Here is a 15239-nt window from a genome sequence, read left to right on the forward strand (position 1 = left end):
CACCCGGGTGCTGGCAGTACCTTGCCTGCACCCGGGTGCTGGCAGTACCTTGCCTGCACCCGGGTGCTTGAAGTACCTTGCCTGCACCCGGGTGCTGGGAGTACCTTGCCTGCACCCGGGTGCTTGAAGTACCTTGCCTGCACCCGGGTGCTGGCAGTACCTTGCCTGCACCCGGGTGCTGGCAGTACCTTGCCTGCACCCGGGTGCTGGCAGTACCTTGCCTGCACCCGGGTGCTTGAAGTACCTTGCCTGCACCCGGGTGCTGGGAGTACCTTGCCTGCACCTGGGTGCTGGGAGTACCTTACCTGCACCCGGGTGCTGGCAGTACCTTGCCTGCACCCGGGTGCTGGCAGTACCTTGCCTGCACCCGGGTGCTGGCAGTACCTTGCCTGCACCCGGGTGCTGGCAGTACCTTGCCTGCACCCGGGTGTTGGGAGTACCTTGCCTGCACCAGAGTGCTTGAAGTACCTTGCCTGCACCAGAGTGCTTGAAGTACCTTGCCTGCACCCGGGTGCTTGGAGTACCTTGCCTGCACCTGGGTGCTTGAAGTACCTTGCCTGCACCTGGGTGCTTGATGTACCTTGCCAGCACCCGGGTGCTTGGAGTACCTTGCCTGCACCTGGGTGCTTGAAGTACCTTGCCTGCACCTGGGTGCTTGATGTACCTTGCCAGCACCCGGGTGCTTGGAGTACCTTGCCTGCACCTGGGTGCTGGATGCACCTTGCCTGCACCCGGGTGCTTGAAGTACCTTGTTTGCACCCGGGTGCTTGAAATACCTTGCCTGCACCCGGGTGCTTGAAATACCTTGCCTGCACCTGGGTGCTGGGTGTACCTTACCTGCACCCGGGTGCTTGAAGTACCTTGCCTGCACCTGGGTGCTGGGAGTACCTTGCCAGCACCCGGGTGCTTGGAGTACCTTGCCTGCACCTGGGTGCTGGGTGTACCTTGCCTGCACCTGGGTGTTTGAAGTACCTTACCTGCACCCGGGTGCTTGAAGTACCTTGCCAGCACCCGGGTGCTTGGAGTACCTTGCCTGCACCTGGGTGCTGGGTGTACCTTACCTGCACCCGGGTGCTTGAAGTACCTTGCCTGCACCTGGGTGCTGGAAGTTCCTTGCCTGCACTCGGGTGCTGCGAGTACCTTGTTTGCACCCGGGTGCTTGAAATACCTTGCCTGCACCCGGGTGCTTGAAATACCTTGCCTGCACCTGGGTGTTGGGAGTACCTTGCCTGCACCTGGGTGTTTGAAGTACCTTACCTGCACCCGGGTGCTTGAAGTACCTTGCCAGCACCCGGGTGCTTGGAGTACCTTGCCTGCACCTGGGTGCTGGGTGTACCTTACCTGCACCCGGGTGCTTGAAGTACCTTGCCTGCACCTGGGTGCTGGAAGTTCCTTGCCTGCACTCGGGTGCTGCGAGTACCTTGTTTGCACCCGGGTGCTTGAAATACCTTGCCTGCACCCAGGTGCTTGAAATACCTTGCCTGCACCTGGGTGTTGGGAGTACCTTGCCTGCACCCAGGTGCTGCGGGTACCTCCCCTGCACCCGGGTGCTTTTCGTCACACGTAAGATGTGGACTGGCTCCAGGACTGTTCTTCAGACTTTGTGATTTCAGCAGAAATCCGGTTGAATGACCTCTTAGTAAGTCTCGGTGGTACAGTGGTGGAGTATGCAGCTGTCATTGCCTTGGTTTCGGCTTCGAGTCATCTCAGATCACCAGTTCATTTTCTCATTGATATATATGAACGTTAATGGGATTTTTCTGAGTGATTCTGATGAATCATGAAGGGCCGTAGTTCAGGAGAGCATACTCAAGAAGGGAGCGAAGGTGTGCTCATATAAGGTTTTGCAGTCCCTGCTTTCAAGGTGTACTCACCTAGTTGTATTCACCTATTTGTGCTTGCGGGGGTTGAGCTCTGGCTCTTTCGGCCCGCCTCTCAACTGTCAATCAACTTTTTTTCACACACACACATACACACACACACACACACACACACACACACACACACACACACACACACACACACACACACACACACACACAGGAAGCAGCCTGTAACAGCTATCTAACTTACAAGTACCTATCTACTGCCAGGTGAACAAGTGCATTAGGGTGAAAGAAACTCTGCCCTTTTGTTTCCGCCATCGCCGGGGATCGATCCCCTAACTCTAGGATTACGAATCCCGAGCACTGTCTACTCATCCACCAGGCAGGTGTGATATGCACCAAAGGGATGTAAGTTTCCTGGCTGCCTTTTGGGCTAGGTTAAGCATGTGGCTCTTCATTCTCATAGAAGAGTTAAACTTCATGCCCAATATGTCAATTTCATCTAAACGTTAGGATTTTACCTGAATTTACGTTAGGGCCACTAACACTCTAGCGGCCTCGACGAGGACAGGAAGCTAGCGGCTTGTCAAAGGTCCCCCGCCTTTGCCCTGATTATCTTTCAGTGGGATTTTGAAATTTAACAGAGTTTTGGCCTTTACGCCTTCGGCGGGTAGGCGGTTCCATGAGTTTATAGCCCTGTGGGTGAAAACACATCTGTTCTCAGTTCTACATTGTGGCTTGTTGAGCATCAAACTGTTGTTCCTTGTTTGTGTTACACCTGACCTTTTGAAGAAATTGTCCGGGGTCAACATCCTGCAAACTGTTCAGTATTTTTAAAGTTTCAATGAGATCCACCCTGTCATGCCTGGTTTGCAGTGTTGTTAGCCCGGTGGCCTCAACCGTTCTTGATTCGAGAGTTTTAGCTCCCGAACGATTTTTGTAACCAGGTGGTGCACTTTCTCCAGATGCGACCCATTTGCAGGCCTGTCCAATTTCCAATGTACAGCCTAGTTATCATTACATGTGTTTTCACAACTGCACATGTGACCTTCCATCTTCCTCAGGTAGAAATCACTTAAAGTTGGTGATTTGTGAGTCTTGTAGCAGTTGGCATTTCTTATTTTCCTAATGTCAAGGTTGGAGTGCAGTTGGCAGCATATACTTGAGCTTCAGGAATGAGGTGAAGTAGATCATTGAAATAGAAATTCCACAGCAGAGGGCCAAGCACACTACCCTGTGGTACACTGCCACCAATTGAATGGCTTTCGGATTCTGCTCCATTGAGGACTACTCTTAGAGTCTGTTCTTTAAGGTAATTCTTTATTATTAGTTCTAAGATGAAGTCTGAGATACGTAGTGCTTGAAGCTTCATTACTAATCTAGAGTGAAATACCTGATTAAAGGTACCTACTATGTCTAGAGCAACATCACAGCTGATCTTGGATTCATCCAGTGAATGATGGCACTTAGTGGGGAGATTTATACATAGATCAGCAGCAGGTTGGACCAAAACCACACTGTCGATCACATAGTAGCTGATGATGGTAAAAAACTTGTATCATTAGCTCAGAGATTATTGTTTCTAGAATTTTACCAGTAATGGAAAGCCATGACACTGGTCTGTAGTTGTTGATGGTCGTCCTTCGGATGCGAGGATGACCATGACTTTAATATATTAGGTCGAAGGTCGATGGCTGTGTGTCAGGTGATGGAGGGTGAGACCAATCTGGGTCCGGAAGGCTCGCTCACACACATTTGTTGGTGTGTGAGTAATCTGTAATCCTAGACACACAGCTTGGAACAAGATGTGGAGGTTAAGGCTCAGAATTTGGGACTTGCATCTTGGCGGCAAAGTGGTTTACCATCAGGTCAGCATTCTCCTGATTACTGGTTGCAACAGTTCCATCCTCCCGGTTTAGAGGCGGGATTGTGTCCTCAGATGAGTATCTCTACCAGTCTTTAACCAGGGACCACCAGACTTTGGATCCAACTTTTCCAGATGAAAGTTTTCTTCGAGTTTCTTATTCCCATCTGGATATAGACCACTTTCGAACTTCTTTCAATAAACAAGATCGTCTATGAATGTTTCCATTATAAACCGAGGCTGCCATCCGGCAGCGATATCCAAACCAAGGCTGATCAGTAGGCTTGGTCACATACTGCGGGTGAGGGATACGCCTATGCTAGAGGTCCGGTATGTGGTTGATGAAGGCGTTTGCTGGCTGTTCACGTCTTTCAATCAAGGCTTCAAGCTCTATGCGGATGGCTGGCTAGTTCCTCGTCCCAATGCCAGGTAGTTCAAACCTCGATCTGTCAGGATAGCCAGTGTAGTATCGACAGCCTGGTGGCCTAATGAACAAACATATCCCAGAGGTCTGCAGTGAACTATACTTGCAGGAAGGTCAGTTACCACAGGATCGAGGGACGAGCCTGATATGAGGTTGATTTTTTTTGAGCTTGAAAACTCCTAAAGGTTCATCAGACTCCCTGAATAAGAGATACTGACTGAGGTCACCCAGATTTATTATGTGCTGACAGTATAGTTCCAGTAGTAAGGAGTCCAGGATGTCCATCAGGATGTTGATTGGAGAGGCAATTAAGGTTTGTACTTTGTACATCTGGAACATTGTAATGTAGTTCCGGGATTTATTCACATTTTGAAGAACATAATTTAAAAATGACCAAAGATGACCACATCAACCGGTTGGGCGTGTACAGATGTTCTGATGCAAACTGCAACTTCCCCACCTCGGCTCTGCCTGTCCCGGCGCGTTCATGAGATATAACCAGCAATCTTTGCAGAATTCTCAGGAGTCCTGTCATCTAGAAATGATTCTAGCACAACAACCACATCAGGACAATGAGTGTTCACGAAGCTGTGTGTGTGAGATCACCAACATTGGTAATGAACTAGTTACTATAATCATTGGTTACTATAATCATTGGTTACTATAATCATTGGTTACTATAATCATTGCTTACTATAATCTACTATAGTAACGATGTGAACCATCGTACATATATTGACCTAATGGACAATTAGAAAGTAATACCTTGACTCATCTTTTTCTTGTGACAGAGGAGCTATGGGGCCTGGTGAACAACGCTGGCATCTCTACCTTCGGCGAGGTGGAGTGGGTCCCGGACGCCACCTACAGGAAAGTACTAGAGGTGAACCTATTGGGCACCGTCGCCGCCACCAAGACCTTCCTGCCTCTCATCAGGAGAGCCAAAGGTAGGCACTGTTGAGGGTGGGTATAAATAATATATATATATATATATATATATATATATATATATATATATATATATATATATATATATATATATATATTAGTATATTTTGGTAGCAGTCTTTCCTGTAGACATATATTATTAAATATGACCGAAAAAGTAAGATTAATAATTCTAACACGAATTTTCTCAATCTTTCGTACATTACGCTTCACTGTTGGAGGTAAATCAAAAATCAATTCTCCAAAATTCATTTTTATTTCTAGTCTGACGCGACACGGGCGCGTTTCGTAAAACTTATTACATTTTCAAAGACTTTAGTTCACAAATACACGACTGAATAGAACTTACGTATCTCCGATTTTATATCTACATTTGAGTGAGGTGGAAGGGGTGATGTGGCATTAACACAAGACAGAACAAAATGTGGTATTAATAGGGTATTAATTTCATCAACACAAAACAGAACAAGAGTATTAATAGGGTATTAATTTCATCAACACAAGACAGAACACGAAACAATGGATATTGAATAGAAGTGTTTGTAGAAAGCCTATTGGTCCATATTTCTTGATGCTTCTATATTGGAGCGGAGTCTTGAGGTGGGTAGAATATAGTTGTGCAATAATTGGCTGTTGATTGCTGGTGTTGACTTCTTGATGTGTAGTGCCTCGCAAACGTCAAGCCGCCTGCTATCGCTGTATCTATCGATGATTTCTGTGTTGTTTACTAGGATTTCTCTGGCGATGGTTTGGTTGTGGGAAGAGATTATATGTTCCTTAATGGAGCCCTGTTGCTTATGCATCGTTAAACGCCTAGAAAGAGATGTTGTTGTCTTGCCTATATACTGGGTTTTTTGGAGCTTACAGTCCCCAAGTGGGCATTTGAAGGCATAGACGACGTTAGTCTCTTTTAAAGCGTTCTGTTTTGTGTCTGGAGAGTTTCTCATGAGTAGGCTGGCCGTTTTTCTGGTTTTATAGTAAATCGTCAGTTGTATCCTCTGATTTTTGTCTGTAGGGATAACGTTTCTATTAACAATATCTTTCAGGACCCTTTCCTCCGTTTTATGAGCTGTGGAAAAGAAGTTCCTGTAAAATAGTCTAATAGGGGGTAAAGGTGTTGTGTTAGTTGTCTCTTCAGAGGTTGCATGGCTTTTCACTTTCCTTCTTATGATGTCATCGACGAAACCATTGGAGAAGCCGTTATTGACTAGGACCTGCCTTACCCTACAGAGTTCTTCGTCGACTTGCTTCCATTCTGAGCTGTGGCTGAGAGCACGGTCGACATATGCGTTAACAACACTCCTCTTGTACCTGTCTGGGCAGTCGCTGTTGGCATTTAGGCACATTCCTATGTTTGTTTCCTTAGTGTAGACTGCAGTGTGGAAACCTCCGTCTTTTTCCATGACTGTTACATCTAGAAAGGGCAGCTTCCATCCTTTTCCATCTCGTAAGTGAAACGCAGCACGGAACTCTGCTCAAATGCCTCCTTCAGCTCCTGCAGATGTCTGACATCAGGTACCTGTGTAAAAATGTCGTCAACATACCTGCAGTATATGGCCGGTTTCAAGTTCATGTCGACTAAGACTTTTTGCTCGATGGTACCCATGTAGAAGTTTGCAAACAGGACACCTAGGGGAGAACCCATGGCGACCCCATCTACTTGCTTATACATGTGCCCATCCGGGCTCAAGAAGGGTGCCTCTTTAGTACAAGCTTGGAGTAGTTTCCTCAGAATATTTTCTGGTATGTCAAGAGGAGTACAGGCTGGATCACGATACACTCTGTCGGCTATCATTCCGATTGTCTCGTCCACAGGTACGTTGGTAAACAGCGATTCTACGTCCAACGAGGCTCTTATCCCTGTGGCCCGTGTGCCCCGCAGTAAGTCAACAAATTCCTTTGGAGACTTCAGGCTGAAGGCGCAAGGAACATAAGGAGTCAGCAAGCCGTTGAGTCGCTTCGCCAGTCTGTACGTGGGTGTGGGTATCTGGCTAATGATTGGCCGAAGTGGGTTTCCAGGCTTGTGCGTCTTGACATTTCCATACGCATATCCAGGTTTATATTCCCCAATGATCTTTGGCAGGTGGAGTCCGGATTTCTTGGCGTTCACAGTTTCTGTGAACTGAATAAACTGATCGAAACTGTGAACGCCAAGAAATCCGGACTCCACCTGCCAAAGATCATTGGGGAATACCTTCTATACACGAAACATTTCCCACGTGCCACAATCAGTGATGAGTCACAGTAACGAGGCTCAAGATATGACCACCAGACCAAACATCAGAAAGTGAAAATATGATGACCAAACCACACATCAGAAAGTGACGATATGATGACCAAACCACACATCAGAAAGTGAAAATATGATGACCAAACCACCCATCAGAAAGTGAAAATATGATGACCAAACCACACATCAAAAAGTGACGATATGATGACCAAACCACACATCAGGAAGTAAAGAAACGACGACGTTTCGGTCCGTCCTGGACCATTCTCAAGTCGATTGTGATGAGGGAAGATTGACTGATAAAGATTAAGCCACCCAAGAGGTGGCACGGGCATGAATAGCCCGTAAGTGGTAAAAATTTTTGTTCAGTAATTCTTTTCAGTATTCTGAGGTTGCATTTCATCGTCAAGCTGTTATCGCGGGGGAGGATACTGCTTCACAGTCTTTATGAGGGTGTCCAGCTGCTGGACACCTTTTTTGACCAGGAGAGTGGCTGTGTTGATGGCTTCAAGGTGGCCACTGCAAGATTCAGGGACTCTTAAAGCTCTTCTAAGGTCACTGGTAGATGAGGGAAGGAGGTGAAGGCAATAAATAGGCAAGAGAGAGGTGAGGAGAAGAAAATCTTCTCCTCAGAAAAAGAAAAAGCAAGGCAAAAGATACGAAATTTAAGGTGAAATGAAGGGGAAAAGAACATAAGAACATAAGAACAAAGGTAACAGCAGAAGACCTATTGGCCCATACGAGGCACCTCCTATTTATAACCACCCAATAACAAAGGGGATAGTAAAAGGAATAAGCACAGGATTGTAGGAGAAAACACTGGAAAGAAAAAGAAAAAAGGAAAGAGAAAGAAAGATAAATGGCTTATGTTAGGTCACGTTTGTTAGAAAGTTTAGAGCATTTCAGTAGATACTGTTAAAGGGAAGAGTCAACAGCAACAAAGCCAGGACTCAAGTTCATGTTGGGTACATTGTGTATTAGAGCTGATTCAACAAGACGGCGTCTGTGTAGAGTAGAGGCAGGAAAGATTATTTTGGAGGAAGACCAATCAATAGGATGATTAGAATCCCTAACACGACCGAAGAGAGCATTGTTTGTGTCTGTTGACTTAACACTTCTTTTGTGTTCTTAAAGTCTGTCATTAAGTGTAGGGAGAGTTTCACCAAAGTATTGGAGAGGACATGACGAACAGGAAATAGACACCAGCAGCATTAGAAGCAGGAGGAGCGGTGTGAACTAGATTGCTACGAAGTGTGTTAGTTTGTCGAAAGGCGAGCTTTATATCAAGAGGACGAAAGGCATTAGTAAAAAGTTTGAGTTCAGTTATGAAGGGGAGGCAGAGCACAATGCTACTAGTCGTCCCTTCACTTTCTAGTGTCTGGTTTGATCAACATATTTCAGCCACGTTATTATGATTCCTCGTCTGCATGTAACGCTGTATTTCCCACATATAACACTGTATTTCCCACATGTAACACTGTATTTCCCACATGTAACACTGTATTTCCCCACATGTAACACTGTATTTCCCCCATGTAACACTGTATTTCCCACATGTAACACAGTATTTCCCACATGTAACACAGTATTTCCCACATGTAACACAGTATTTCCCACATGTAACACAGTATTTCCCACATGTAACACAGTATTTCCCACATGTAACACAGTATTTCCCACATGTAACACAGTATTTCCCACATGTAACACAGTATTTCCCACATGTAACACAGTATTTCCCACATGTAACACAGTATTTGATCATAAGTCATGGGAGCGGCGCAGTCTCACCTCTCCGTGCACCACCACACCCCAACCCTTAATAACTTAGTGTAATCCATCCTCAAGATCTTCTACACCCAGATCATGACACCCACACTAGATTTGCTTACTTAATGGAAGAAGCATAGTTTTACCATCCCAACTATACCTTTCCTAGTCAACCTACCCTGAATCCCTTTATATACAGAGCTTTCTCCCTATTATACAGTATATTTACTCATAAATCATTAATATATGTAATTTCACCCAAGATAACCTGCTCACCCATCTAACCTCTCATAGTATATCCCACCCCAAAGACTTCCTACACCTGGAACATTTCCCCTGTTAAACTACATTTGGTCATAAAGCACATGAAAAGCATAGTTTCTCAAATCCATAAAACACCCTCACAGCCCATCTCAATATTACTCAACCTACCCATTTCAACCCAAAGACCTTCCATACCTTGATCATGTCAAGGTGTCATGATATTTATACTCCTGTATAGTAAAAAGTTTATATTTTTCGTCATTTTCCTTACAAGAAATCCATCACAACAACCTCATATAACCTACCCCATTAACCGTACTATATCCACACATCGGGCAATATCCTAGTGTTGCAATACATCATGGTATGATTCTGAGAAAAGTGCAGCTTGACCAGCTGAAGCTGGAACGTTTCCCATATCTTAAACTATATTTGCTCATAAACCATAGGATAAGAATAGGTTTTTCAGTCCAAACATTACAATCATATCTACACATAGCATAGTCCAACCTATCCTCACATACCAGAGTCTAACCTATCCTACCCTCACATAGCGTTGTCTGGCCTATCCTTGAGACCATCTACAGCTCGATCACATCCCTATTTCACACTATATTTGCTCAAATTCTTAAAAAAAAGCAATTTTGACAGTCTTTAACCTAGTGCAACCTATCCTCATACCCCTTACATGTTTAATTCATTTCCCTACGTTACATTACATTATATTTTGTTGTTAAATCTTATAAACGGTTTAACGAATGAATTTCTAATCCTATCCTAACCCCTTATCCCATTTGAAAGTACAGTTTTAACCATATATGTAACTGTTTCTCGTTGCTACACTATATTTTGCTCTTAATTCAAATAAAGTATAGTTTAACCTATCCTACTTACATATCTAACCCAATCACATCCTATCCAAAATAAACCTATCCTCAATACCAGCTATACATTTCTACATCATACACCAAATTTGCTCATGAATCATACGAAAGGTGCAGTTTTTCACCATTTCTATACATCAAAGACCATGAACATGGCAGAGTTAGGTTATGTACTTAACCTATCCTAAAACATTCCATTCTAACCTGGTAACCTTCTATATCTGGATCAGGATTCAATGTTACACTATATTCTAAGGATAGTTTACTTTTGTCCAGCCTAACCTATACTAATTTTTTTTCTGCCTGTGTAAGGTGTGACAGTCAAGGTTTGGCTGTTGCGCCATCAAACCATAACAGAAAAGGGTTGAGCAAAAGCATCCAGTGTAAACAATAACATTTAAAAGAGGTGAACCATAACTATTACAGTTAGGTAAGTGCAGTTGAGTAAGTACATTTGCGTAAGTTACACAATTTGTTTTGTTTTCTTGTGTAAGTTAGGTGACAATAACAATCGAAATGGTTGAACAATAGTACCTTTGGAAGAAGCTGAACAATAATGTTCATTCATAGCATAAACACCTCACAGGATTTGTACCCAGAAAAAGGGTGACGACAGATCGGCTATCTGTCCAGGTAGCTGATCAGGCGTCAATTACAGTCCCTTACCTTAACCAACTTTTCCTTTAAGTGTCCATAGTTGGAAGTACAGTGGCATGAGGCCTTGGCACTCAACATCTTCCTAACTACTCACCCTCGATAGAACTATCACTGCTTCCTCTCGCCACAGAAAACTTCTGCAACTATGTGTTTTGTTAACATTTTCTAAGCCACCTTTTTTCCTTTGCAACTATAAGCTTAAATAGAGCATGTGCTCTATATATTAAACTGAATTTGGTTGGCAGGTCGTGTGGTGAACGTTGCCAGCATGTACGGCAGGATGGGCAACACTATGAGGGCTCCCTACGTCCTCTCCAAGTACGCAGTTGAGGGATTCACTGACTGCCTGAGGTTAGTACTATTCATTGTTCAAACCTTAACATCTTTAACGTTGATAAAATTATCATACTGCCCGTAATATAATACTTATTAAGAGTAACCTGAATAAGGAAAGAATATAATTTATGTAATTTACTGTAAAGTAAGACGATCTGGGGTTTTCACAAACAGTAAACGACCTGACTTTCATGTGAAGCAACGTAAATATTAAATATTAAAAGGAAAAATTTCAACTAAAGTGTTTACACAAATACTAGAGGGCTACTCTCTTTCTACTGACTGGTATAATGTGTCAGTATTAGGGGGCTACTCTCTTTCTTTTGACTCGTATAATGTGTCAATATTAGGGGCTACTCTCAGTCTACTGACTGGTATAATGTATCAATACTAGGGGCTACTCTCTCTTTCTATTGACTGGTATAATGTGTCAATATTAGGGGCTACTCTCTCTCTCTATTGACTGGTATAATGTGTCCATACTAGGGGCTACTCTCTTTCTACTGACTGGTATATTGTGTGAATACTAGGAGCCACTTTCTTTCTACAGACTCATATAATGTGTCAATATCAGAAGCATTCAACGTCACTCAAAGAAGTTCTGCCCGCTGTGAGAGAAGAGACGGAACGGTGTTAGAGAGAACAGATGGAAAGGTATTAGAACAGATGGAAGGGTGTTAGAGAGAACAGATGGAGGGGGTGTTAGAGAGAACAGATGGAGGGGTGTTAGAGAGAACAGATGGAGGGGGTGTTAGAGAGAACAGATGGAAGGGGTGTTAGAGAGAACAGATGGAGGGGGTGTTAGAGATAACAGATAGAGGGGGTGTTAGAGAGAACAGATGAAAGGGTGTTAGAGAGAACAGATGGAAGGGTGTTAGAGAGAACAGATGGAATGGTGCTAGAGAGAACAGATGGGAGGGTATTTGAGAGAACAAATGGGAGGGAACGAAAATATGAGAACAGGAAGGAGGAAGAGAAGAAGGCAGAGAGGGAGGAAGAATGGGAAGAAATGGAGGGAGAATCGGAGAATGAAAAGGGGGGGGGGCAGACAGGGAGAACCAGACGCACACAGACCTGGGCACTGCCGTGTGTCCCAATATTATATATATATATATATATATATATATATAGAGAGAGAGAGAGAGAGAGAGAGAGAGAGAGAGAGAGAGAGAGAGAGAGAGAGAGAGAGAGAGAGAGAGAGAGAGAGAGAGAGAGAGAGAGAGAGAGAGAGAGAGAGATATTAGATATATAAAAGAGAGAGAATGTCTGTCTGTATAGGAAGTAAGTCTCATGGGCCTACCCTCATGGAGCCTTGCATGGGGACTCGTCATTTTTGGAGAGTCTCATCAAGTGGTGATGGTCGGCCCCTTTGCCCCCGCCCCTTCACCAAGTTTTTGGGTTGAAATGTGCAACCAAACTTCCATAGAGTATAGCATACGTTTAACTATTAGTGAATTCACGTATTGACATTCAAAACTTATGGTCACGTGACAGATGTGCGTTCTGGACACAACCTTTTGACTACAAGTGTTGTAAATAATGGGAAGTGAAAGTGGTTACGGTGATGGGGAGAGGCTGCGTGGGAGGAGACACACTGGGTGGGGGTAAGTGGAGATGGGTGTTGTGTGATGTTTGTAGAGAGGAAGATTGTTATGAGAGAGGTGAGGCGAGATGGGGAAGGTGTGTGAAGAGGAGATAGGGAGAGTGTGTGAGATAGTGGTGAGGAAGATGTATGAAAAGGAGATGGGGGACACCAACACACACCCTTCTAGTACTTAAACATGAGAATGTGTCTGTCTGTTTGACGGTGGTTGGAACTTGGTTGGTGGGTTGGACTTGCAGTTAACCTTATGCAATTATTCATAGTGATTTGTAGCTGTATGGAGAGTGTCATAGGATGTCCGAATCGAACCCATGTTCCTAATTAGGCAGAATTGGCAATGACTCCTAGAAGCCTGTAAGGATGGTTTAAATTTCCAGGGAGTTTTCAAAACATTTTTACCTATTAATCAACCACAACATTGTTACTACGATACATCAAAGTAACAATGATAAACATAAGCTTGTGGTTGCGTTGTGAGTCACTGCGTGGGTATATTGTATTATGAGAGAGAGAAAACGGGAATGAGAGAGGAAGAGAGAGTGAGGCAGAGTCATAGACAGAGACCCGGGAACTGCCGCGTACTTCATCTAATATAACATAATAAATGGCGTTGGTATGAGACAACAACATACAAGCACATGCTCATACACAAGTCTCTCCCAGGTGAAGTATATGTTTTCACTGTAGTGAGTATTCTCTCCTTCCCAGGCAGGAGATGAAGGCCTGGGATGTTAAGGTGTGTCTCATCGAACCCGGCAACTATGTAGCAGGTGAGTGTACCTGTGTACATGGCTCCCGTGTGTACCTGGCTCCCATGTGTACCTAGCACCCGTGTGTGCCTGGCTCCCGTGTGTACCTGGCTCCCATGTGTACCTAGCACCCGTGTGTGCCTGGCTCCCGTGTGTACCTGGCTCCCATGTGTACATGGCTCCCGTGTGTACCTGGCTCCCATGTGTACCTAGCACCCGTGTGTGCCTGGCTCCCGTGTGTACCTGGCTCCCATGTGTACCTAGCACCCGTGTGTGCCTGGCTCCCGTGTGTACCTGGCTCCCATGTGTTCCTAGCACCCGTGTGTGCCTGGCTCCCGTGTGTACCTGGCTCCCATGTGTACCTAGCACCCGTGTGTGCCTGGCTCCCGTGTGTACCTGGCTCCCATGTGTACCTAGCACCCGTGTGTGCCTGGCTCCCGTGTGTGCCTGGCTCCCGTGTGTACCTGGCTCCCATGTGTACATGGCTCCCGTGTGTACCTGGCTCCCATGTGTACCTAGCACCCGTGTGTGCCTGGCTCCCGTGTGTACCTGGCTCCCGTGTGTACCTGGCTCCCGTGTGTACCTGGCTCCCGTGTGTACCTGGCTCCCGTGTGTACCTGGCTCCCGTGTGCACCTGGCTCCCGTGTGTACCTGGCTCCCGTGTGTGCATGGCTCCCGTGTGTACCTGGCTCCCGTGTGTACCTGGCTCCCGTGTGTACCTGGCTCCCGTGTGTACCTGGCTCCCGTGTGTACCTGGCTCCCGTGTGTGCCTGGCTCCCGTGTGTACCTGGCTCCTATGTGTACCTGGCTCCCGTGTGTGCCTGGTTCCCGTGTGTGCCTGGCTCCCGTGTGTGCCTGGCTCCCGTGTGTACATGGCTCCCGTGTGTGCCTGGCTCCCGTGTGTACCTGGCTCCCGTGTGTGCCTGGCTCCCGTGTGTGCCTGGCTCCCGTGTGTACCTGGTTCCCGTGTGTACCTGGCACCCGTGTGTGCCTGGCTCCCGTGTGTACATGGCTCCCGTGTGTACCTGGCTCCCGTGTGTACATGGCTCCCGTGTGTACATGGCTCCCGTGTGTACCTGGCTCCCGTGTGTACATGGCTCCCGTGTGTACATGGCTCCCGTGTGTACATGGCTCCCGTGTGTACCTGGCACCCGTGTGTGCCTGGCTCCCGTGTGTACATGGCTCCCGTGTGTACCTGGCTCCCATGTGTACCTAGCACCCGTGTGTGCCTGGCTCCCATGTGTACCTGGCTCCCATGTGTAGATGGCTCCCGTGTGTACCTGGCTCCCACGTGTACCTGGCACCCGTGTGTAGCTGGTTCCCGTGTGTACCTGGTTCCCGTGTGTACCTGGCTCCCGTGTGTACCTGGCTCCAGTGTGTACCTGGCTACAGTGTGTACCTAGCTCCCGTGTGTACCTGGCTCCCGTGTGTACCTGGCTCCCGTGTGTACCTGGCTCCCGTGTGTAGCTGGTTCCCGTGTGTACCTGGTTCCCGTGTGTACCTAGTTCCCGTGTGTACCTGGCTCCCGTGTGTACCTGGCTCCAGTGTGTACCTGGCTACAGTGTGTACCTAGCTCCCGTGTGTACCTGGCTCCCGTGTGTACCTGGCTCCCGTATGTACCTGGCTCACGTATTTATCTGGCTCCCGTGTGTGCCTGGCTCCCGTGTGTCCCTGGCTCCCGTGT

General features: G+C 46.2%; 1 protein-coding gene across 1 annotated transcript in view; it reads left to right on the forward strand.

Moving 5' to 3' along the window:
* Window positions 1-15239, forward strand: part of LOC123768025 (D-beta-hydroxybutyrate dehydrogenase, mitochondrial-like) — a 173472-nt gene that overhangs the window by 129893 nt on the left and 28340 nt on the right. Inside the window, exons 5-7 of the mRNA XM_069306511.1 lie at window positions 4906-5061; window positions 11113-11218; window positions 13515-13576. Of these exons, the coding sequence (XP_069162612.1) occupies window positions 4906-5061; window positions 11113-11218; window positions 13515-13576 (324 nt within the window). The remainder of the gene's footprint in view (window positions 1-4905; window positions 5062-11112; window positions 11219-13514; window positions 13577-15239) is intronic.

This window comes from Procambarus clarkii, chromosome 58, assembly GCF_040958095.1.
Source record: "Procambarus clarkii isolate CNS0578487 chromosome 58, FALCON_Pclarkii_2.0, whole genome shotgun sequence".
NCBI lineage: Eukaryota > Metazoa > Arthropoda > Malacostraca > Decapoda > Cambaridae > Procambarus > Procambarus clarkii.